Raw genomic sequence first — 26,731 nt, 5'->3', positions numbered from 1 at the left:
GGGATGGCGGAGTCGGTAGAGGTCTTTGTCATCCTTCCAGTCATCAAATATGACATGACCTAAGTATTTAATTTCCTCACACACAGCAAGAGGACTGTCTGACAAATAAAAGGTCGGAAAAGTTGATTCCCTGTCCTCAGCGCTTCTAATTACCATTATGCGGCTTTTCTTAGCGTTATACTTAATGTCATAATCAAGGTCATACTGAGAGCACACCTTCAGCATCTGCTGCAGCCCAGCACTAAATGGACAGAGCAGGACCAGGTCATCTGCATACATCAGATGATTAACAATAGTGTTGCCCACAAGACAGCCAGTTTTTAGCCTATTTAACTGATTTGACAATTCGTCCATATAAACATTAAATAAAATAGGAGACAAAATTCCTCCTTGCCGCACTCCGTTACTAACACAGAATGGAGCAGATACAACATTGTCCCATTTAACGTAAAACGTTTGATGGGCATACCAGAACACTAAGATTCTCACTAAGAATTTAGGGGCACCACTATTTAGCAATTTTACAAACAAGTGTTCATGGTTAATTCTATCAAATGCCTTGGATGCATCAATAAAACATAGGAATACAGATGAATTCAGGCTTGTGTACCTGAACACAATCTCTTTAAGAGCATAGATACACAGGTCAGTTCCATGTTTTCTTTTGAACCCAAACTGATTGTCAGTAGTAAGGACATACATTTCTAGCTTTGTCAGCAGTACTCTCTCCAGTACTTTAGATAAGATACTGGCTAGTGCAATAGGTCGGTAATTATCAATACTGTTGAGCCTACCAGCCTTATCTTTAATCACAGGCACTAGCATTACAGACATAATATCATTTGGCAAGACACCATGAACCAGACAGCCATTAAAGCACATGGAAAGCAAAGGGCAGAGCTTATAGCTGGCATATTTTAGATGTTCTGCAGTAATGCAGTCCATACCACAGGCTTTGTTGTTATCCAACATGTTAATGGCATCATAGACATCAGCTGCCCTAACTACCATATCTACAGAGAGATCAATATGTTCAGGATTGATTCTAACTGGGTTACTTTTAACACAGTTAAAAAGGTTACAGTAGTGCTCACGCCAACTCTCAGCTATTTTTTCTGGGCTACTAACACCTTCAATGTCAGACGGTAGGGGTGTTTTGCTGTTATTCATTACTCTGACCTCTTTCCAGAAGTTAGTAAGGTTGTTATTCTGTAGCTTCCTGGCAAGCGAGTCTGCTCTCATTGTGTTTTCATTTTTCTTAATAAAACGAAGTGCATATTTAACTCTAGCATTTGTGCGTTTTTTCATATCTAGCAATACTCCCTGTCTAGGCCTACCTACCTCTGACCAGAGTCTAAAGGCCTCTCTTGCCTCAGCGTACTGCTCAGCCACAAACTCATTCCACCCAGGTCTGATGTTGGGTACCTTACATTTGCTTTTACAAAAGGGATCACTGGAGGCAATGAGACATTTCACAATAACATCATACATGGCACAGAGTTTTTCAGCATGTTGCACATCCTTACAATTCATATCTGAGCACATTAGGGCCTCTTGAGGCAATTCAATATTATTTTAAAAAACTTTGCGCAGTGGCAGTATCGTAGCCGATGAGGTTTATCCGAGGCGCGATTATTGCTTATGAGAACAATATTCTCACAGGGCTTGACAGAGGTGTCTTTCTGTTTGGTGTCCATTCTAGATGGTAATGAGATGGAATTTCTTCATCTAGTTTTAGTTTTAGAGATACAGTGCGGAAACAGGCCCTTTCGGCCCACTGGGTCCACGCTGACCAGCGATTCCTGAACATTAACACTATCCTATACCCACTAGGGATAATTTTTACATTTACCAAGCCAATTAACCTACATACCTGTACGTCTTTGGAGTGAGGGAGGAAACCGAAGATCTCTAAACAACCTCCGCAGGTCACGGGGAGAACGTACAAACTCCGTTCAGACAAGCACCCGTAGTTAGGATTGAACCTGGGTCCCCGGCGCTGCATTCGCTGTTAGGCAGCAACTCTACCGCTGCGCAAACGTGCCGCCCATCATCTAAAAGGTGATGAATCCTTTGTTTTCCATCCAGGAAGGCTGGGAACTCGCTATATTCATTTTTAGGTATTAGAGTCATAGAGTGATGCAGTGTGGAAACAGGCTCTTCGGGCCAACTTGCCCACACCGGCCAACATATCCCAGCTACACTAGTCCCACCTGCTCGCATTCGGTCCATATCCCTCCAAACCTGTCCTATCCATGTACCTGATTAAAGGGCCTGTCCCACAGCGGGGACCTAATTGACGAGTTTAGAAGAGTTTGCCCTCGTCTCATACTCGCAGCATGGTCGACACACAATACACAATACACAATACAATTTATTTGTCATTTGAACCCCTTTGAGGTTCAAACAAAATGTTGTTTCTGCAGTCATACACACAAGAAAGAACCAAGACACAACACAATTTACACAAACCATCTCCTCCTCGCTGTGATGGAAGGCAAAAACTTATCTCTCCCCTGCACTTCCCATTCCCCTCCCGATGTCAGAGTCAAAGTCAAAGCCCCCGGCGGGCGATGGCAATTGTCCCGTGGCCATTTACGCCACGCCGGGTGATGCAAGGCCACGCTCCGGGTCTTGTTGTTGGAGCCCCCGGCGGGCGCTAGCAAAGTCCCACAGCCATTCCAAGCCGCGCGGGGCGGTGATGTAAGGCCCCGCTCCAGGTACTCTTCAACCCCGCAACTCGGGCGGGTGAAGTCGCCGTTGCGGAAGCCCCGAAAAGCGGTCTCCCAGCAGGGACCCGCGGGCTCCCGGTGTCACTGTCCACCAGACCTGCGGTAAGCCTCCGAATCCCCGGGTTCGGGTCGCAGCAGCGCGCCACCACCTCTCCACCCGCTCCGAACTCGGCCAGCTCCATGATGGTGAGTAGGTCCGCAGCTCCGTGACTGGAGCCCCAGGTCGTTCCTGCTGGAGGCCGCTCCACGGTGCTAGGCCCCAACGACAACGGAGACCCGACAGAGAAAAGGTCTCCGTGCAGGGGATAAATTTTAAAAGTTTCCCCCACCCCCCGCCCCCCGCCTCCCACACACATACCCACACAAATACACAAAAAAAATAATAAAAACCACATTCAAACGAGACAAAAAACAACAAAAAGACAGACGGACTGCAGAGGCCGCTGCGATGTGAGTCGCGCCGCCCACGAGGTCCTAGGAAGTCTTTGTAACTCTCCTTCATGCTTGAGAGTAGTCCCCGCGTACTCGAGGCCTCAGTTAGGTTGTGGCGTATTTTTCATCATGCTGAAAAATGCCCACGAGTAGAAAAAGGTCGTCATGGAAAAAATCTATGTTTTTTTACTAGTAGGTTTAGTCAAAGTAGGTCGTAGTAGGTCGGAATGTTAATCGTAGGTAATCGTGGGTAGTCAAAGGTAGTCGTAGATAGTCTTCAACATAGACGAAGGAGGTCGAAGGAGGTCGAAGGAGATCGAAGGAGGTCGTCTTCACTCTCCACTATTCGGTGTCCAATTTTCCTGTAGCTAGTCGAAGCTAGTCGAAGGATGTCGAAGGAGGTCTTCTAAATAGTCGAAGGAGGTCTTCTACATGACACTTTTTCATACTCTCTTAAACTCTTCTACACTCGCAAATTAGGTCCCCAGAGTGGGACAGGCCCTTAACTGTTTCTTAAACGTTGGGATAGTCCCAGCCTCAACTACCTCCTCTGGCAGCTTGTTCCATCCACCTACCACTCTTTGTGTGAGAATGTTACCCCTCAGATCATTATTAAATCTTTTCCCCTTCACCTTAAATCTATATTTTCTGGTCCTTAATTCATCTACTCTGGGCAAGAGACTCTGTGCATCTACCTTATCTATTCCTCTCATGATTTATGCACGTCTATAAGATCACCCCTCATCCTCCTGCGCTCCAAAGAATCGAGTCCCAACCTACTCAACCTCTCTATACAGCTCAGACCCTCTAGGCCTGGCAACATCCTTGTAAATCATCTCTGTACCATTTCCAGCTTGACAACATCTTTCCTATAATATTCTGCCCAGAACTGAACATAATGCTCTAAATGCGGTCTCACCAATGTCTTATACAACTGCAACATGATCTCCCAACTCTGTGTAAGAAGGAACTGCAGATGCTGGTTTAAACCAAAGATAGACACAAAAAGCTGGAGTAACTCAGCGGGACAGGCAGCATCTCTGGAGAGAAGGAATGGGTGACGTTTCGGGTCGAGACCTTTCTTCAACTTCTCTACTCAATACTCTGACTGATGAAGGCCAATGTACCAAAAACCTTTTTGACCACCTTATCGACTTTTGACCACCTGCGACACGACCTTCAAGGAACCATGCACCTACACTCCTCGATTCCTTTGCTCTACAATACTCCCCAGAGCCCTTCCATTCACTGTGTAGGTCCTGCCCATGTTAGACTTCCTAAAATGCAACACCTCGCATTTCTCTCTGTATTGAGGGAGTTAGTATTTGTGCAGCAAAGTGGTGATGCAGTAAAATATCAACTGTGTGTAGGAAGGAACTACAGATGCTGGTTTACACCGAAGATAGACACAAAATGCTGGAGACTGACTCAGTCTGTAGAAGGGTCTCGACCCGAAACATCACATATTCCTTCTCTCCTGAGATGCTGCCTGTCCCGCTGAGTTACTATAACATTTAGTGTCTATAAAATATCAACTATGCTCTTTGTGAATGCTGCCTTCTGCTTCTATTTCCTCTGCTCTTTTATTAATATCATAATTAGCCAGTAATGACCAGGATTGTGGGGCCAACTTCACATTTGGTTGTCTCACTAAATCTATATTAAGTAACACTTGTATTTCTGTTCCTTTCACCCTACGGGTGGTGCAGATATTGCCCAGTTTGATGGTTTACTGTATGCTGTTTATAGCATATGGGCCCTATTAGATTGGTGCCATATGGAACAGTGGAACATTTTTTGTCAACATTTGACTGGAGTCCAAACTCTAATGTCTATAGTGCATTCTTTAACACTAAATTGCAAGGTATTAAAATAGAACTTTAAAGAGTAATGGAAACTTTTGTGGCTGAGGTCTGCACCAAAGCAACAATCACCTCACTTGCAGATTTTAAAGCAAGGTACTGTACAAATAAGCTTACTGTTCTATCTTATGGCTTAATTTAGATGGCATGTAGCTCCAAGTAAAATGTAAATCTTTGTCTAACTTGAGGGTAAAAGGGCAATGCATTGACCTGAGAATTAATTCTGTAACAAAACAACTAAAACTTTGGGTAGGAAGGAACTGCAGATGCTGGTTTACACCGAAGATAGACACAAAAAGCTAGAGTAACTCAGTGAGTCAGGCAGCATCTCTGGAGAGAAGGAATAGGTGACGTTTCGGGTCGAGACCCTTCTTCAGCTGAGAGTCAGGGGAGAGGGAGTCTAGAGGTATGGAAGGATAAAGTGTGAATACGACAGATCAAAGCAGACTACGATAAGGAAATGTTAGCTGAGGGGAAGGTGACAAGGAGGCGTACAATCAGTAAAATTAATCAGGACAGCGAAACTAGTTTGGAATGGTTGTACTGGCATTAAAATGCAATTGCTGGTGAAACAGGAGGTTCAATACGGCAGAGGAAAAATATTTGATCTGGGGAGATTAAATTTAAAAAAGCGGTTTTCAAAAATGTTTCCCACAGCAGCTCAAGTGAGCTTTGCTTACTTCTAATTGGCCATCTACAGTCTTATCTACACCACAGATTGCTAGACATGTGAGCTCAGCAATACCATTACTCACTCTTGATTTCTGTCCAAATGCAGCCACAAAATCTCTTGTGTGTGCTCAAGATCAGGCTAATTGCATCTGATTGACCTTGTAATCGTTGTGTAATCAGAGCTTCACAACATTACGAATACAAATTGCCTTTAGATTGTAAACTAAAACTAAAGCTCTTGCTGCAATGTAATTGATTATTTGACATTTTCTTTATTCTAACTCACTAACTTGCATGATAAGCATGATAATACAGCATATTTATATGGATAAGTGCAGCAATTCGCCAACACTCTCCGACTGAGATCGGAAATCATCATCTCCTGAGTTGACATTGGGTTATACAGAGAGCAGTCATAATCTGTGGGAGACCAGACTGGCCAAAATGATGCCTTTGGAATGAACTAGTCATGACATTTCAAACCAACTGGCAAACATTTGTGAACATGGAAGAAAACCCTAGTAAGAAATCCAAAGCTTTGGTACGCAATAAATGACGCAGTCATATTAACTGTAAATCAATACCGACTTGAAATTCTTTTGTAAAGATTTTAATAGTCAACCACATGCAAACAACTGATTTTTTATTATTTCATGAAAAGCATTAGAAACCACTATTAAAATTATACCGCTTTTAAAAATTCCAAGATGCTTGGAAAATTAAATGCAAATAAACAATGGACCACCACACTTGAAACTATGTGTAGGAAGAAACTACAGATGCTGGTTTAAACCGGATAGAAACCAGAGCACATGGAGAAAATCCAAGTGGTTGCAGAGAGAACGTACAAACTCCATATAGTCAGGATCAAACCCGGTTCTCCGGCGTTGAAAGGCAGCAACTCTATTGCTGCTGCCACGGTGCCTCCCTGGCACAGTGTTACCCGGCACTCTAATGGCTTCACAACTAATTTTTTTTAATGCCTGTGGTGTATCAATGTTTGACGAAGCACATAACTTGCTTTGACCTGGCCCCCAGATGTAGCCTACCTGACCATTCCCTTGGCTACACTCTCTTTGTACAACACAAGGGCTAATGATGCATAGATGTGCTCAAAGGCCTTTCCAGCTCTTTTTAAATATTTTTATTAATCGGCTGTTTACAAACAATTGAAATCTATTAAAGTAATTAAATTTAAGTCTTTAATTATGGACTCACTTTTGAAGTCTTCGATCTGACTCGACTTATTTGTTTTGCTAGGTAGGCCTGAGAGGCTGGCAGATATAAGGGCCAGATATAATGGGGCAGCCATGCTGTTTAATGGTGTGGAGCTGGAGGCTAGATGTGCCAATAGACTTCCAGCAACTTCAGTAATTCCATGCTTGCATCCTAGCTTTACATCCTAGCTTTATTAATCATGTCAAATTGCTTCATAGCACTTTTTTTTGTTTTTCAGACTTGAACTCTATCTCCCATCACTCTGACCATCTTGTGACTCCATCAATATAGTCCTTTTGTTGAAATTGCCATGAACATAGAAACATAGAAAATAGGTGCAGGAGGAGGCCATTCGGCCCTTCGAGGCAGCACCGCCACCATTCATTGTGATCATGGCTGATCGTCCCCTATCAATAACCCATGCCTGCCTTCTCCCCATATCCCTTGACTCCACTAGCCCCTAGAGCTCTATCTAACTCTCTCTTAAATCCATCCAGTGACTTGGCCCCCACTGCCCTCTGTGGCAGGGAATTCCATAAATTCACAACTCTGAGTGAAAACGTTTTTTCTCTCACCTCAGTCTTAAATGACCTCCCCTTTATTCTAAGTCTGTGGCCCCTGGTTCTGGACTCGCCCAACATTGGGAACATTTTTCCTGCATCTAGCTTGTCCAGTCCTTTTATAATTTTATATGTTTCTATAAGATCCCCCTCATCTTCCCTATGAAATAAGAGTTGGTTGTGGTGCCATTTTTAGCACAGACATTGAGGGCTGAAGGGCCTATTCCTGTGCTGTACTGATCTATATGTAGGAAAGAACTGCAGCTGCTGGTTTAAATGGAAGATAGACAGAAAATGCTGTAACTCAGAGGGACAGGCAGCATGGCTGGAGAGAATGAATGGGTGATGTTTCGGGTCGAGTCCCTTCTTCAATCTGAAGAAGGGTCTCGACCCGAAACGTCTCCCATTTCTTCTCTCCAGAGATACTGCCGGTCCTGCTGAGTTACTCCAGCATTTTTTGTACTGATCTATGTTCTATGAGAAGGTTTGTTAAGGACAAGTGCAAATGTGGTGGATAGGAGAGCTTCTTGCACGTGCAATGACAACAACATTTTGTGGCAATTGATTTTTTTATGGTATGGATAATGTGATCCCTAGTAAATGCCACAAGAATATTTGAAACACATTTGGCTGTTGTCATATATATACTGTATCTGGTAGCTTTTCGTGATTTATGGTAATGAAATTTCATGGATACAAATTTATATGAATTTTGAACAAACTTGGATTTTAAATTGAATAGCAACATGGATCACTAAACAATATCCCTTCAACTTTGCAATGTCGGAACTAGACTGTCACTTTTATATTTTAACCAATCTGGTTTAACCTAAACCAGAATGATTGTTCATTTGTTATTGAGGGGCAACTTTTATATGGCCCATGCATAGGATAATACAACTGGAGAAATTCTATATTTTATAGAAATATGTAATTTCATAATTGATTAGGGATTTGAATTTTTTTAAATCTAACTCGGTATAACTAATTGAACTTGCCTATAGTTAATGGTCCTCCAAATCTGGGCACTTGATTGTGCCATCACTTCACCTGAGTTGTCAGTGGCAACTTTTATCATTACGGGCGATTATGAAAGATTGATTGATTTGATTAATAATACTTTATCGTCAAGTGTACCTTAGGTGGTTTAGGTTGCATTGCTTTGCATACAATACACAAGTATCCAAAGAGTTGCCATGTATAGGACACCGATTAAGATACAAAAGTATTCAATATAGCCCTGATGACCCCTCTTCTTTCTCGAGCCCTCCAATCCCTCTTTCTTTGTGCCCGGCGGCCGTCCTTGACTGACCGATTGCCGGCACTCATGTGGGCCGAGAGATAAGAATATGTATATTGAGGATATCCATACAGTGATTTACTGAGCAGGTTCATGTGTTTTTTTTCAATAGGTAGTTTTGTATGGTTGTCTTTCCGATATTGACTACCTATTCGCAATAAAGCCACGAGTGTAGCAAACTAAAATAAGTTAAAATTATATAAAATTTAAGACTTGGACCAATAATTAATTGTCATCAAAACGGAACACGGTACTCCCGATGCAGCCTCGCCAACACCTTGTACAACTGAAACACATGATTGTGGGCTTTGCACGATCTCCCTGTGACTGTGTAGGTTTCCTTTTGGTGATGTGGTCTCCTTTCACATCAGACGAGTGTTAGAATCTGTGGGTGTGTGAGTGTGTGTGAGTGTGGTTGGGAGAAAATAAAATGGGATTGTTGTAAGATTAGGGGATAGTGTGAAGATAGTGTGAACGGGACGACAGATGGCACAATGGGCTAAGTGTTCGGCTGGCAACCGGAAGGTAGCCGGTTCGAATCCCGCTTGGAGTGCATACTGTCGTTGTGTCCTTGGGCAAGACATTTCACCCACCTTTGCCTGTGTGTGAATGTGTGTGAATGTGTGTGAGTGATTGGTGGAGGTCGGAGGGGCCGTAGGCGCAGATTGGCAGCCACGCTTCCGTCAGTCTGCCCCAGGGCAGCTGTGGCTACAGAAGTAGCTTACCACCACCGAGTGTGACTGAGGAGTGAATGAATAATGCGATGTAAAGTGCCTTGAGTATTAGAAAGGTGCTATATAAATCCCATCCATTATTATTATTATTATTAACTATGAGGGCTGAAGGGCCTGTTCCCATGCTGTATAACTGTGACACAAATCTTTGGCACAATGCCGTCCTCCCCATCCTGGCAACTATTGTCTAAATGGAGATGGTAAAAGACATTGTTAGAATTGTCAGATGTTAATATTTGATTGTTTGACATCTATTTGTAGATCACGATGTTAGAACATCAATAATGTGTAGATAGTGGTGTAGGATTCATTTGTGGCAAATGTCAATTTTGGGTGGTTGTTTAATTACATTATGAAAAATTATTGTGCAGAAGCTTTTGATGGGTTGACTCAAAACATCACCTATTCCTTTTCCCCAGAGATGCTGCCTGACCCGCTGAGTTACTCCAGCATTTTGTGTCTCTCTCCTTTGCATATCTCATCTTGATAAGTCTGCTCAAATGGTGAAACTACTGACGACATTACTCCACAGTGTGGGCATGGTCTCTGCAGCCAGACCCTATCCTAGCTGCCATCCTCGCTCTCCTAATGCAATCTTGTGGGATGTTCCATTATCCCTGTAGTGCAATCCCCTCGCCTCCCTATGTGTAAAGTGTTAATGAGCACATAGATGGGGTAAAAAACAGTGAATGGAATATATATCTCCACAGCCCTGTCGCCTTCTGCTGACTCCATTTTGATACCAGTGCACAACATGTTGTGTCCCTGCCTGCCAAGGTGGTTTGTATTTTGTAAAACGGCGCACGTTTCAGCGCAGATCTGAGTTAGAAACAACCCGGTACTTTTTAGTTGAAATATTTTTGATCAGATTTGCATTCTTTTTGTGGGCTAGTCAAGATGATGTTTATACAATACCAAGAATGCAAGTAGCATATCAGAAATGCATTATAGAATTTCTGGGCAATTTTGTGTGATTTATTTTGCTTTCGGCAGGAATTTCAAGGACTAAAATAGAAACTCATTGAGTGTGTGATTTTTGAAGCATGATCCACTCTCTGGTCGGTGGTTTGAGATTGGTTGACTATGTTTGTGTTTTATGAATTGCCTTCCCAGCTGATAACCATTAGAACATAGAAAACATAGAAAATAGTTGCAGGAGTTGGTCATTTGGCCCTTTGAGACAGCTCCGCCATTCAATATGATCATGGCTGATCATCCAGAATAAGTACCCAGTTCCTGCTTTCTCCCATATCCCTTGATTCCATTAGCCCTAAGAACTAAATCTAATTATCTTGAAAACATTCAGTGAATTGGCCTCCACTGCCTTCTGTGGCAGAGAATTCCACAGATTCACAACTCTCTAGGTGAAAGGTTTTTCCTCATCTCAGTCCTAAATGGCCTACCCCTTATTCTTAAACTGTGACCCCTGGTTCTGGACTCCCCCAACATGGGGGACATTTTTCCTGCATCTAGCCTGTCCAATTGCTTAGAATTTTATATGTTTCCATGAGATCTTCTCTCATCCTTCTGAATTCCAGTGAATACAAGCCCAGTCGATCCATTCTTTCATCATATGTCAGTCCCGCCATCCCGGGAATTTACTTGGTGAACCTATGCTGCACTCCCTCAATAGCAAGAATGTCCTTCCTTAAATTAGGAGACCAAAAGTGCACACAATACTCCAGGTGCAGTCTCACCAGGGCCCTGTACAACTGCATTAGGACCTACTTGCTGCTATACTTAAGTCCTCTCGCTATGAAGGCCAGCATGCCATTTGCTTTCTTCACTGTCTGCTGTACCTACATGCTTACTTTCTGTGAGTGATGTACAAGCACACCCAGGTCTCGATGGACCTCCCCTTTTCCTAATCTGACACCATTCAGATAATAATCTGGCTTGTTCTTGCCACTAAAGTGGATAACCTCACATTTATCCACATTATACTGCATCTGCCATGCATCTGCCCACTCACCCAACCTTTCCAAGTCACGCTGCAACCGCATAGCATCCTCATCACACTCACACTGCCACCCAGCTTTGTATCATCCGCAAACTTGGAGATGTTACATTTAATTCTTTCTTCTAAATCGTTAATATCTATTGTAAATAACAGGTCCCAGCACTGAGCCTTACGGCACCCCACTAGTCACTGCCTGCCATTCTGAAAAGGACTCGCTAATTCCTACTCTTGTCTGCCATCCAGTTCTCTATCCATGTTTATTATTCTGGGAGACTTTAATCATTGCAACCTCAAGAAAAACATACCAAAACTGTATCAGTTTGTGACTTTCCCAACTAGAGGAAATAAGATACTGGACCACTGCTAGAGTAATATCAAAAATGCTTTTATAGCTGAACCAATACCCCACTTCGGCAAGTCTGACCACCTGGCAATTCGGCTCAAGCCCACCTACACCAAGAGGCTTAAGGCACAGCCAGTCCCAGTCAGAACTGTTAACACCTGGACGGACAGTGCACAGGCTAGCCTGCAGGGATGTTTAGAGGCTACAGACTGGAACATCTTTAAGGTGGCCACAGATGACATTCATGAATACACAGAGGCTGTGAGTGACTACATCAGCTGGTGCACATCTATATGTGCCCCTCCCAGAACTGTGCGTGTGTTTCCAAACCAGAAACCTTGGTTCAATGGAAACATAAAACAGAAGATCAGGAAAAAGCAGGAAGCTTTTAAGTCAGGAGATCAAAGGGAGTACAAGAAAGCCCGGTACGAGCTACAGAAGTCCATCAGAGCTGCAAAGAGGGCTTATTCCCAAAAACTTGAAAGCTTTTACCTAAGTAACAACACACGCAGTATGTGGCAGGGAATCCAAGCAGTCACAAACTACAAGAAAACAGTACCAACCACAGACCCCCAGGATGTCACCCTCCCAGACAGCCTTGATACCTTCTACACCAGGTTTGACAGACTGAACACAGACACCCCCTCAAAAGCCCCCTGCAACCCCACGGACACTGTTTTTCAGGTGACACCCATACAGGTCCTGAAAGCTCTGAGGCAGGTGAACCCCCACAAGGCTGTGGGACCAGATGGCGTCCCTCCTAAAGTTCTGAAGGCCTGTGCAGAACAACTCACTGGAGTGTGTGTAGACATCTTCAATCTGTCTTTAAACCAAGCAGTGGTCCCCCGTATTTTTAAATTTTCCACCATTGTACCAGTTCCAAAAAAAACAAACCCATCCACCCTGAATGACTTCAGGCCAGTGGCACTCACGCCAGTTGCCATGAAGTGTCTAGAAAAACTGGTTCTCACACATATCAATCACATGGTCCCGGGCACGATCGACCCCCTCCAGTTCGCCTATCGCCCCAACCGCTCAGTGGACGACGCAGTGGCCATTGCTTTACACCACATCCTGCAACACCTGGACAGCAGAGGAACATACGTCAGAACGCTGTTCCTGGATTACAGCTCGGCTTTTAACACCATTCGCCCGGGCAGGCTGACTGAGAAGCTGAAAGACCTCGGCGTCCCGACTCCCACCTGCAACTGGATCTTGGATTTCCTGACTGAAAGACCACAGGTGGTGAGGATGGGAAGGAGGGTGTCTGCAGAGCTCACCGTCAGCACAGGATCACCACAAGGCTGCTGTCTCAGTCCCAAACTTTTCACCCTGTACACACACGACTGTGTCTCCACCCAGGAAAATACCATCATTATTAAGTATGCGGATGATACCACCATCCTGGGCCTCATCAAGGGGGGGGGACGAGTCGGGCTACAGGAGTCTGGTGAACGACATTCTTGCCTATGGTGAGGTGAACGACCTAAGCCTCAACACAGACAAGACAAGAGAAATAATAATGGACTTCAGAAAAAATCCACCCCCCCTGCAGCCCCTCATCATCAAGGGGACTGTGGTGGAGAGGGCTGACAGTTACAGATACCTGGGATTACAAGTAACATCAGATCTGAACTGGACTTTGAACACTGCAGCCACAGTGAAAAAAGCCCAGCAGAGACTGTACTTCATCAGGCTCAGAAAAGCTGGTCTGCACTGTCGCCCTCTCACCCAGGTCTACAAAGGACTGATAGAGAGCATCCTCACCACAGGCATCACGGTGTGGTATGGAAACACCACACAGACAGAGAGGAAGGCTCTGCAAAGAGTCATAAAGACTGCAGAGAGGATTATCAGAACGGAACTCCCCTCCATGGACACAATCTACACACAGCGCTGTCAAAAAAGAGCAGAGAGAATCATCAGAGACACACTACATCCAGCTCACTCCCTGCTCAAACACAAAAACTGCACATACAACCTCAGGCACAGACGAGCGGACAGTATCGCCACAAACAGAACACGCTTTTTTAAGAGCATCTTCCCTGCAACAGTGAGACTCTTGGCCAAAACAAAACAAAATGAACTGATGTCCTGATATAGGGGTTGTGCAAGTTACAATGCTCTCACTTTCCCCTTTATATAGGGTTTTAGGCATTTTCCTTTTATATTTCTAGAGTAGTATATGTTTTTATAGATTATGTGTCTTCTGTGTGTCTTTTTAATTTTTAATTTGACTTGACTCTCTGAATAACCGCACAAGAGTTCCTACGTGTGTAAGCACAAATGGCAAATAAAGTTTTTGACTTTGACTTGACCCCCAATACCATGTGCTCTAATTTTGCACACAAATCTCTTGTGTGGGACCTTGTCAAAGTTCAGATACACCACATCCAATGGCTGTCCCTTATCCATTCTACTTGTTACATCCTCAAAAAATTCCACAAGATTAGTCAAGCATGATTTCCCCATCATAAATCCATGCTGACTTTGACCAATCCTGTCACAGCTTTCCAAATGCGCTGCTATAACATCTTTAATAATCGACTCAAGCATCTTCCCCAATATCGATGTCAGCCTAACTGGTCTATAATTCTCCATTTTCTCTCTCCCTCCTTTCCCATTGAAGCTTTGGACATATAATGTCCAAAGATACTAAGACTCTTGATCGCTGCTTATGTACCTTGTGTCCACAATGAGCGAAGCTGGAAAAAAGCCATGTTCTGGATGATGTTGTCTCAGGCTTTTTGGCTAAAATCAATAAATGGTTAACAAACGACAACTTGTAGTTCACTACCACACATCATCCTGAAGATAACCAAGCTGTTATCTGTAGGTCAGAGGCTTTAAATGATTGAACGATTTATGGTACAGGATGATTTTTGTCACTCCTCAAAAAGGAATCTAATGGCTTCAGTTGTTAAGTACAGTGCAGTTAGTGTCTTGCTCTTTTGCTTCCGCACATGTGTATTCACGCACACAACTCGATAACTTTTTTCCAACATCTACAGCCAACCCAGCTGTAGGTTTGGACTGCTGGATGGATAGCGCTGGATGAAAGCTCCTGGACCTGATGGTATACCTGATCGAGTTCTTAAGACCTGTGCAGACCAACTGCCATGAGTTTTTGCAGGCATTTTCAACCTCTCACTTCTGAGGTCTGAGGTTCCCACCTGCTTTAAGAGGGCATCAATAATACCAGTGCCCAAGAAGAGTAAGGTGACGTGCCTCAATGACTATCGACCAGTGGCACTAACGTCTGTGGTGATGAAGTGCTTTGAGAGGTTGATTATGGTGCACATCAACTCCTACCTTGACAAGAACCTCGTCCCACTACAGTTCGCATACCGCCACAACAGGTCAACGAAGGATGCAATTTCACTGGCTCTCCACTCCGGATTGGACCACGTGGACAATAAAAACACTTGCGTCAGGCTGTTGTTTATAGATTACAGCTCGGCGTTTAATACCATCATCCCTTCCAAGCTGGTTACCAAGCTCACGGAACTGGGCATCTGCGCATCCTTCAGCAATTGGATCCTCGACTTCCTCATCCACAGACCACAGCCTGTCCGAATTGGTGGAAACACTTCATCCTCAGTAACAATTAGCATGGGAGCACCTCATGGCTGCGTGCTCAGCCCCCTGCTTTACTCACTCTATACTCATGACTGCGTAGCCAAACATAGTGCGAACTTCATCATCAATTTCGCCGACGACACCACTGTTGTTGGGACGAATCACAGATGGGGTCGAGTCATAGTATAGAAGTGAGATCGACCGACTGACCAAATGGTGCCAGTCCAACATCCTGGCTCTCAACATCAGTAAGACCAAGGAACTGATTGTGGACTTTGTTTGGGGAAGGATCAGGTTCCACAATCCTGTTCACATCAATGGGACAATGGTGGAGAGGGTCAAAAACTTCAAATTCCTGGACGTGCATATTTCCAAAGATCTTTCCTGGACCCAGCACACTGATGCAATCATAAAGAAGGCACATCAGCGACTCTACTTCCTGAGAAGATTACGGCGATTCAGCATGTCGAAGAGGATTCTCCTAAACTTCTACAGGTGCACGGTAGAGAGCATTCGGACTGGTTGCATCGTGGCCTGGTTCGGCAACTTAAACGTCCAGGAGCGAAAAAGACTACAAAAATTGTGACCACTGCCCAGTCCATCACTGGCTTTGACCTCCCCACCATTGAAGGGATCTATTGTAGTCACTGCCTCAAAAAGGCAGCCAAAATCATCAAAGACCCACACCACCTGGCCACACACTCATCTCACCATTGCCATCAGGAAGAAGGTACAGGAGCCTAAAAACTGTAACGTCCAGGTTCAGGAACAGCTTCTTCCCTACAGCCATCACGCTGTTAAGCACAACAATGAATATGCTCTGAGCTCTGAACTGCAAAAGACTATATTATTATTGCACTATATTTGTTATTTATTGATCTTTTTCTTTTTTTTTCTCTTCCTCCATTATGTACTATGTTTACATATTCACATATTCTGTTGTGCTGCAGCAATTAAGAATTTCATTGTCCCATCCGGGACATATGACAATAAAACACTCTTGACTCTTTTGACTCTTGTCTCAATATTCCTGGATGGCCCCTTGTATTTCACTTGGCTGTGAACCTCAGATCTTGGTTTAGTTTAGAGATACGGCGTGGAAACAGGCCTTTCAGCCCACCGAGTCCACAACGACCAACAATCCCCGCACACAAACACTATCCTACACACACTAGGGACAATTTACATTTATATCAAGACAATTAACCTACAAACCTGTATGTCTTTGGCGTGTGGGAGAAAACCGAAGATCTCAGAGAAAACCTATGCAGGTTGTGGGGAGAATGTACAAACTACACACAGACAAGCACCCATAGTCAAGATTGACCCCGAGTCTCTGGTGCTGTAAGGCAGCAACTCTCCCGTTGCGCCACTGTGCTATTGGTGAATTTTGGAATGAGGTTTGTGACTTGGAGGGGGTAGGGGCCAAATGTACGCAGATGGGATTTGCTCGGATGGGACACCTTGGTCGGCAGAGACTAGTTGGGCCATAAGCCTGTTTCATTGTTGTATGAATCTATCATACACTTTCATTTGTACCTCCCTTTCTTAACTATGTACAGTAGACTTCCTTGTGCCACAATCTTTGTGCAAGATCCTTTCCCATCACCTTTAACTAGTAACAAATGGTAATAATTAGCAACAAATGATGATAAATTAAGTCCTTTAGCATTGGTTTAAAATTATCTGGTAGTGAAGAAACAGCCTTGGGCAAATTTCACATTATTCTACCCATCCTTCTGGGAGAAAACATGTCACGGACCAGAGAGCCTGCACTTGGAGTAGTGCGTGGAGTTCTGGTTGCCAACTCTGGAAAGGATGTGATGAAACCAGAAAGGGTGCATAAAATATCGATGAAGATCTTGGCAGAACTAGAAGGCTTGAGTTATCAAGAGAGATTGAGTAGGCCAGAATTGTTTTCCTTGGAGCATAGGAGGCTGAGCACCTTTATAGAGGTTTATAATATCATGAGGGACAAAGATAAGATGAATGGTCCGTCATTTTCCCATGGTAGGAGAGACTATAACGAGAGGGTATGGGTTTAAAATCGAGGAGAAAGATTTAAACCCGAGGGTCAACTTTTTCCACAGAGGGCATGGGCATGAAGAACAAGCTGTCTGAAGAAGTGGTAGAGATGAGAAATTACGATGTTTAAAAAACATTTGTTAGGAGGGACATAGGCCAAATATGGCATTGGGCTAGGGTATGCAACTTTTATGGAATTGATTAATTGGGCTGAGATTATTGTTTCCATGCTGTATGACTCTGACTGCAATTTTAAGCCTATCAATTTGTGATTTATCCTTGAAATGGCTATGGTACACTTCCAAAATATTAAATTATGATATTCTCTGTACATTGTCCTTTTAATTGGAGCGCAGCTCAGAAATTGTGTGAATTAAAATTGAATCCAGTTTTCTGGTCAGGACTGGAAGAAATAGGTTATATAGACTGTGCAACATATATATATATATGCCTGTGTTTGATTCTGATGAAAGCCCAGTGAGTAGCAGATATATTATGCAAGTTAGGTTTTAAATGTCATGCGGTGAAAGGAATGTAATGCAGCAACAAATATGAAGCTCTTTTCAAGCTGAGCAATTGGAGGATAGTTGTTCCCAAAAAGACAGCTGCATGTTTTAGTCTCCATCTGTTTCAGAAGCATGCTCTGGGGTGATATTCTAGGGTGTCATAATGTCATAAGTGATAGGAGCAGAATTGAGTCATTCAGCCTATCAAGCCTACTACCCCATTCAATCATGGCTGATCGATCTCTCCCTTCCATTCTCCTGCCTCTCCATAACCTGTGACACCGGTACTAATCACGAATCTATCTATCTCTGCTTTTAAAATACCCACTGCCAGCCTCCACAGATTTCTGTGGCAAAGAATTCTTTGTTTTGCATACCATACACTAATGGGGCTTTCTCACGGGGCGACTTGACGCAAGATGTAACCAGAGTGAAGTGGTCGTGGTCTAGCACGATATCACACGATATAACGGGGGGTAGATAAAGAGTTCCCACGGTACTCGGCATTTCTGTTATTTGTGCGAGTGACTTGTCCGTCTCCCGAGCTTTCCCGTTAAATCTTGAATGAACATTGTGAACTACACGTGGCACAAATGATGTCACTTTTTTTTTCACACACTATAAATATCCTCCCTTGGTTGAATTGGCTCATTTGGAGACATGCCTATACTAAGTAGTTTCGAGTACAGGATGGTGGGTTTTTTCATTGACGCGCTGTATGCAGCAGCCCACTATGTGCATCGAGGACGCTTGCGTGAAGGCAGAAGGGAGAGATTAATTAAAAAGAGAATTAAGAGGAAGTCTCACTGGGTGTGAAAGAGCAAAGAGGCCATCTCTGCGCTTACTACAATTCACAATTGGGGAGTGTGCCGTGGCAGGACAGCTATATTGATGGGTAGCCGACCACAGGAACACTACTGCATGTTAGCAGAAATGCATAGCAAATAAGCTGACTTTCTAGTGTTGTCCTCTGAAAAGTGCTTCCTATAAGATGTTCGTCCGCAAAACCTGCCATTTAGCACATTGCATTGTCCCTTTTAATGCCTGAGTTTAGGCTTGTTGCGGAGGTTAATGAATATAATGTGTTTAAAATAATCTAGCGTGCCTCATTTGTTGATTTTCGTGTTTGCGAGGCCCTTTTATAGACAAATGTTTGGTGTGATGCACCTTCTCTCAATATGTGCAAGAAGTCGTCTTTTTATATTGTCAAATAGGAATAAAGACTTTGTCTCACATTTACCGTGCTGATTGGCTTATTTTATTTTCTACCGAGAGGTGAAACTTTCAAACGTTTAAATAGCTCAACAATTGATGGACCTGAACACTCAAAAATGAAACTTAATGAAAATGTGATTATTTCACCTCCCTTCAACTATTTTGTGTTTCAGCATGAGAGGGATTATAACATTAGAGACATTCATCTTGTAGTGATGTGTTAATGAAGAATTGCAGACATCAAGCTGATAGTAAAAAATATATTTATTTAACAATGAGGTAAACAAGCACTGACAATCAAACTGCTGAGGTAAAAGCTTTATCACACTTCAGGCTATCATAAAATGTGGAGCCACCAACAGAAACAAAGTAATGCCCAAGAGGAAAAGACACACATATTAAAATACAGACATTTATAAAGGATATTGAGAACACCTTTTTTACTCGCCTTCTGCCCCCTCTGTCCAGCTTCCGGGTTTACCGTTCGCAGGAGTTCCCACGGTACCCGCAAGAGTTATTACGGATATCGCACGGATATCGCACTGGCCACTACGTTCATATAATGTTGCAATGCTCAACCACAAGTGTACAAGTCACTCTTGGAGAAATTCAAGCTTGCTTGAATTTTCTCCCGAGTCACCAAGTTACACGATTACCTGCCGTTAGCGCCACGGTGGTCCACGGTGGTCCACGAATGCCGTACTGTTATCGCACGAGGTTCCCACGATGTTAAACTCTGGTTAACTCTTGCGTCAAGTCGCCCCGTGAGAAAGGCCTATAAGTATGCAAAGAGTCACCACATATAGGGCGCTGACAGGGTTACAAAGTGTTCAATATAGTTCCAATGGTCCCTCTTTGTTCATGGCCCTCTTCCCTCTCTCCCCCCACGCCCCACCCCCCACCCCCCACGCCGGGTCCTTCTTTGTTGTCTTTGCGACACACCCTTGTCTGACCTCTGACCTCTGGCACATCGCCGTCCGTTCCAACCTCCAGCACTTACGTTTGTCTTATTTGCCTATTCTGATCCACCTCCCTGTGAAAGCCCTTATGAAGTGAATGGTTCAATGCACAAAAGTGGTCAGAAACAAGTCAAGAAGGTGACATTTCCTATTTTGAATTTTTTTTTAATGATTTTTCGTTTCCCAGAAAGAAACCCTTCCAGGATTTATTTTATTACTATTGACACATATTCGCTCTCAAATTGCAGCTGGGTTAATAAAAAAAAACTATGTGTTAGTTGAACCACCTACTGCAATTTATTTTGGTACATTCTTCCAAAACTAACTTTTATTTCCACAATTGGGTTGGGGGGGTTTGCTGAACTTTTCCATATGAGCTTAAATTGGAATCCATACGAAGTACAAACTTCTGCTTGCACGCCTGGTTTCCAGAGAGATTTGGTGCTTTTGCATTCTATTATGCCTGACAACAACCACTTTCAATATGTATTTTCCACATGTTGAGAGCAAGGGAAATGATGGCTCCAGCTTGTGAGACAAAATCCCACAAACTTTTAAACTTTTTAATCTCTTCCTCGAACGGTGACGCAACCTTTCCCTTGTCGCGTCTCCGTTTTGCTGGGGCCTAACATCGTGGAGCTGGCGGCCTCCAACCGGAATCGACCTGAGGGCTCCAGTCGCAGAACCTGCGGACTCACCTACTACTCACCTACCATCACGGAGTTGGCTGACTCGGAGGCTGTGGTGGCGGCGACCCGACTGCGGAGCTTCGGAGGCCTCGGCCGCAGGCCCTGTGGACGGCAAAATTAGGAGCTCGCAGGTCCCTGGTGGGAGACCCATTTCTGAGAGCTCCCGCAACGACAACTTCGCCCGCCCCGAATCACGGGGTTTGAATCGGCCCGTCGCAGGGCCTTACATCGCCCGGTGCTGCTTAATCGGCCACGGGACTTACCAACGCCCGCCGAGGGCTTTAACATCAGGAGCCTCGATTGCCTCGACACGGGAGACGAACAAAGAACAGGGAAGAGATAAGCCTTTTGCCTTCCATCACAGGGAGGAGGTGTTTGGAGATTCACTGTGATGGATGTTTGTGTGAAACTGTGCTAATTGTGTGTTATGTTTATTTTACTCTCAAGAGAGAGCTAGATAGGGCTCTTAAAAATAGCGGAGTCAGGGGATATGGGGAGAAGGCAGGAACGGGGTACTGATTGGGGATGATCAGCCATGATCACATTGAAAGGTCTCTCGAAGGCTCTCTTGCTGGCTCGAAGGGCCGAATGGCCTACTCCTGCACCTATTGTCTATTGTTTATTGTTATGATTGCAGGGAACAACATTTTGTTCAAACCTCTGTTTGTTTGAATGACAATAAAGGCAATTTGAATTTGTATTTGCATTTGTATTTAGACTTTAGAGATACAGTTGCAGAAGCAGGCCCTTCGACTCAGAGTCTAAGCTGACCAGCGATCGCCCTGCACTACACTTCACACTAGGGACAATTTGCAAGTTTACTGAAGCCAATTAACCTACAAACCTGTTTGGCCTTGGAGTGTGTGAGGAAACTGGAGCACATGGTCACAGGGAGAACGTACAAACTCTGTACAGACAGCGCCCGTAGTCAGAATCGAACCCAGGTCTTTGGTGCTGTTAGGCCGCAACTCGACTGCTGCGTCACCATGCGCCCTTTCAAAGCCCTGAAATATGTTATATTTTCTTTTTCCTCCTAATTCCTTGCAGCGAGCCCTTTGCTCTGCACCCCATGCCAGTTTGGGACTATACAGAGGCTGTGTAATGTGGGTTGTTGACATAATCCCACCCTCCACTCCCAACCCCAAAAAAACTTCACCAAAGGATTTCATGATAACCACCCTTGAATCATTGAAATTACAAGGTCGGCATGAGCTGTGAGTCATTGATGTCAACGTGTAGCATTCAGTAAAGGGTGGACTGCCAAAATTCCATGCAATTGGCAAGGTTAGGAAGGGTTTGTCAAACAACATGTGGTGTTAACTTCACTAGAGTTAAAAGTAGTTCAGAAAGTCAGGATGACTATTTTTTCGATTTGTGGGACAGTTATTTTCCCCCACTTTCCCCTCTTGAACATGCATTTCTGCTATCTTCATGTATTAGTAATCTGTGCTGCTATCCCTTTCCAGTGCCTGTTTAGTGTAAATCATAGATAGACGCAAAGCGCTGGAGTATCTCAGCGGGTCAGGGAGCATCTCTGCGGTATATCTTTGGTATATACCAGCATCTGCAGTTCCTGTCTACACACATAGTGTAAATTGTACTTGCTTCCAGATGCCAATGTGTAATCCAATTGTCACAATTAAAATCTGTCGTAAAATAGAAAATCTGAGTTGCTGTTGAGATAAAGGCAGAAAATGCGAGAAATAATGGGTTGTTCTGCGTGTTATGGGTAGGAGCGTCATGTTCTCTATCTTGGTCGTTGTCTTTGTCTCTGTATATACAGTATTCTTAAACAATGACCAGAGAAATGATATAAATGTCAATTCTCTGCACATTTATGTCAAGCGTTGAAACATACATGGCTGACTTAGTTTAAAATAGTTCAGAGTTGAGAAAGCAAATTGTGAATTAAATCCAGTGCTGCCTTGAAGGAAGTTACAGGGAGCTGGCAGTCACTGGCTTCTTCTTCTTCTTCTTCTGTGTCCATCTTCCATGTTTCAAATGTTGACATCGCTGTCATCGTCCGTCCTGAAAAGGATGCAAGCTTCCGGCGATAATCAGTGGGAGCCATCACTTGTTGCGATAGATGATGGTGGTAGCTGACGATCTAGCACATCAGGGTGCTAAGAAACTGTTCCCTGCAGATGCATTTTGGAAGGGAAATCAGTAATATAACTGGAGATTTTTTTTGTTAGTGTTATAGAATAAATGAAACATAAATAAGAATTATTTTTAATGTGTAGGGAGACTATATTATTTTCCTTAAGATCATCAACATCATATTCTGCACATGCCCGTTCACTTACTTGTATGAGCTTTTTAACTTTTCTTTTGGGAGTTTTTCCAAGTGAAAAATAATTGAGCACAATGTTCCTTTCAAATAATAAAAACACAATATTTGCCTAAACATGGCCGTTTCTAGTTTATATGAAGTACAAGATAACTTGATCTTGAGTATCTTCACTATTTCATTTGTATTTCATTAGTTTTCCAGCTTTTTAATAATGTTTTGATAAACTGTTTGCATTTGTGATTTAGAATCTACTTTGTGATGTAGAGACCTACTATGCTGCTTTCAATTTAGAAAATCTATTAATTGTCCCCCAGGAGATGATTTTGGACACCTTCCTTCTATCTTTTTAGATTTACCTCCCATAATGATTTATTAGAATATTCTATGAAGGATATCCATGACTGGGATGAATGGCCAGGCAAGTGAAATATTGATCAACATCAGCTCTGTATGCCACTGAAATATTGCATAGTGTGCTGAACTGCGAAATTGCATATTAATAATCCCAAAGCAGGAAAACGCTGACAAGTTTTGAGTGAATTTTCCATGTTTTACGATGGCATCTTATCAAGCATAGTCAGCGTTGAGCGGTTTGAGAATGTCATATCTCATTTATTTCGGTTTTTTGGCAAGAAAATAAAGGCAGGTTGATGAAGTTAGCATGTTTCTTGTAGAGTACATGGATTTGTGTGAGTTGTTTGACAAGGTGCCAGCAGGCCAGCTGATCAGAGAGGTGACAGACCTTGATATCCGAGGGGACGAGGAATGTTGGATCTCAAACTGACGCAGTGACCAGAGCCAAATAGCAATATTTTTACATTTTTGCTGGAGGACTGTTTCAAGTAAATCGAGTTTTAATGGTATGGTGAGATATAGGTACAATGAAAACTGTCTTGCAACAGGGTTACAGGCACATTATCTGAGACTACACATGCAAATATAAATTGTACATACATTGCACGTATAGATAGAGCTCTCGGGGCTAGTGGAATCAAGGGATATGGGGAGAAGGCAGTCATGGGTTATTGATTGGGACCGCTCAGCCATGATCGCAATGAATCGCGGTGCTGGCTCGAAGGGCCGGATGGCCTCCTCCTGCACCTATTTTCTGTGTTTCTATGTATATTTTGCAAGATAGTGAAAATAAAAATACTATTTGTGTTGGGAGGGGGGGGGGGGGGGGGGGGGGGGGGGGGGGGGGCAACAAGTGCGAAACATAAATTTCAGAAAACAAGTCGAGGACAGAGCAAGAGGTGATCCTTAATGTTCCGTTTAATTAGGTAGGATTAGGGTCGTGTGGGCTGGCTAAAGAACCTGATAGTTGTGGGAAAGCAAGAAATGGACACAAAAAGCTGGAGTAACTAAGCGGGTCAGGTAGCATCTCTGGAGAAAAGGTATAATTGACGTTTCGGGTCGAGACCCTTCTTCAGATTGAGAATTAGGGGAAAGGGGAAACAAGAGATAGACGGTGATAAAGAGAGATATAGAACAATTGAATGAAAGATATGCAATGAGTAACAATGATCAAGGAAATGTGGAGCCCATAATGGTCCATTGTTGGCTGTGGGCTAGGAGATTACGAGTTATACAGACAGTGATACTCAACAGGATGACAGTGAAACTAGTACGACGACTATGGTGGGGGACGGATGGAGAGAGGGGATGCACGGCTCCCAAGCAAAATATGAAGGTAGACAAAAATGCTGGAGTAACTCAGCGGGTGAGGCAGCATCTATGGAGCGAAGGAATAGGTGATGTTTCGGGTCGAGATTCTTCTTCAGACTGATGTGAGGTTGGGGGGGGGCGGGAAGAAGAAAGGAAGAGGTGGAGACAGTGGGCTGTGGGAGAGTTGGGAAGGGGAGGGGAAAGAGGGAGAAACTAAGGACTACCTGAAATTGGAGAAGTCAATGTTCATACTGCTGGGGTGTAAACTACACAAGCAAAATATTAGGTGGTGCTCCTCCATTTTACGGTGGGACTCACTCTGGCCATGGAGGAGGCCCAGGACAGAAAGGTTGGATTCGGAATGGGAGGGGGAGTTGAAGTGCTGAGCTACCGGGAGATCAGGTTGGTTATTGCGAACTGAGTGGAGGTGTTGGGCGAAGCGATCGCCAAGCCTCCGCGTGGTCTCACCAATATAGAGCAGCTGCCACCTAGAGCAGCGGATGCAATAGATGAGGTTGGAGGAGGTGCAGGTGAACCTCTGCCGCACCTGGAATTATGAAAGCGAAAAATGAGGTGCATTTCTTCCAATTTGCGTTTACCCTCACCCTGACCCCAACCCCCACCCTTGTCATGTCTCAGCATTCCCCCCCCACCTCTCCCTTTCGGAAACATATTCATTGGAATGAAAACTGCAACATTTTTTAATAAACACTAATTTATTCTGTGCATTGGGACATGATATATTGGACAATTTAAGCTACTTAATTAATTTTTTGCAAGTAAGGAGAGTACTGACTTCCCCCCTAAGTTTATTATGTCATCAAAGGTTGTCATCTCCATCCCTTCCCATCCCACTCGCTATCTTTTCTCCCCACCCGACCCATTACCACTAAAAGGCTTTGTGTACATCTGTTCATTTAATTCCAGTTTAGTGAATGTTGGTCACATCCACAGCTTGTGGCACAAAGGGTCATTTTGTGCATTCAAGAGGTCCAAACTGAATTTAAATTGATTTTCAGTTGTCAGACATTCAGGTACCCATATCCATATATCAGTTTGAAGATGGGCCCAACCCGAAACATACCTTTCTACGTTCTCCAGAGAAGATGGCTGACCTCCTGAGGCACTCCAGCACTTTGTGTCATTTAAAAAAAAATGTAAACCAGCACCTGCAGTTCCTTGTTTCTACTGTCAGACTTTCAATGTTGCCCAAGTCCCTTTTGGAAAGTGTTTGCCAATTTTTGATTAGTTTTGTCATCTGGCATTTAAGAGTTAATAATATTTATAGTGAAGGTAATAATTTCAAAGTGTATTGTCCTTTTGTTTGTCCTTACAGGGCATGGCCTTTACTTTGGAGGAGAGGCTGCAATTGGGCATCCATGGCTTATTACCTCCAAGTGTTATCAGCCAGGATATTCAGGTCCTACGAGTGCTGAGGAACTATGAAATGACGAAAGATGACTTTGAACGGTAAGATGAATAAAAAAAATTATATTTAACTTTTGAAAGAATGCCTTGCCTAAAGTGAAATGGCAATCTATGTTTTTTTAAAGCTGGGCTGTATACATTGTTCTAACATCTGAATATTGTTCTAGTCTTAATATCCTTTCATTTACTAAGAATACGTATATTAAAAGGCTATTTAATAAACTGATTATGGAAAAAAATAGCAAGAAGACCACATGCAACAACCTGTGGTGAAGATAGAAATACCAATGACTAAATGTTACCATAATGATGTCTGGATTGGGGGAAATTAACTCCAGCTAGAGGTTGGACAGACTTGGATTATTTTCTCTGGAACACTGGAGATTAAGGGGGGGGGGGGGCTGATGGACAGACAGGGTAGACAGTCAGAATGGGAAAATAAAATGCTAAAGGGCATAGCTTTAAGGTGAGAGGGGAAAGATTTTAAAAATATATAAACTTTACATTGAGGCTGGTGATTACATGGAATGTGCTGCTGGGGATGGTAGTTGAGGCAGAT

At 43.5% G+C, this 26,731-nt stretch overlaps 1 protein-coding gene and 1 non-coding gene across 2 annotated transcripts in view; both read left to right on the top strand.

Moving 5' to 3' along the window:
- Positions 1-26,731, top strand: part of LOC116973185 (NADP-dependent malic enzyme-like) — a 371,473-nt gene that overhangs the window by 106,313 nt on the left and 238,429 nt on the right. Inside the window, exon 2 of the mRNA XM_033021003.1 lies at positions 26,081-26,214. Within this exon, the coding sequence (XP_032876894.1) occupies positions 26,081-26,214 (134 nt within the window). The remainder of the gene's footprint in view (positions 1-26,080; positions 26,215-26,731) is intronic.
- LOC116973879 lies at positions 1,582-1,741 on the top strand. The gene has a single exon (XR_004412161.1). It is a non-coding gene; the product is annotated as a U4 spliceosomal RNA (small nuclear RNA).

The sequence above is a fragment of the Amblyraja radiata genome, chromosome 5 (assembly GCF_010909765.2).
Source record: "Amblyraja radiata isolate CabotCenter1 chromosome 5, sAmbRad1.1.pri, whole genome shotgun sequence".
Taxonomy (NCBI): domain Eukaryota; kingdom Metazoa; phylum Chordata; class Chondrichthyes; order Rajiformes; family Rajidae; genus Amblyraja; species Amblyraja radiata.
This window is presented reverse-complemented; position numbering and strand designations above follow the sequence as displayed.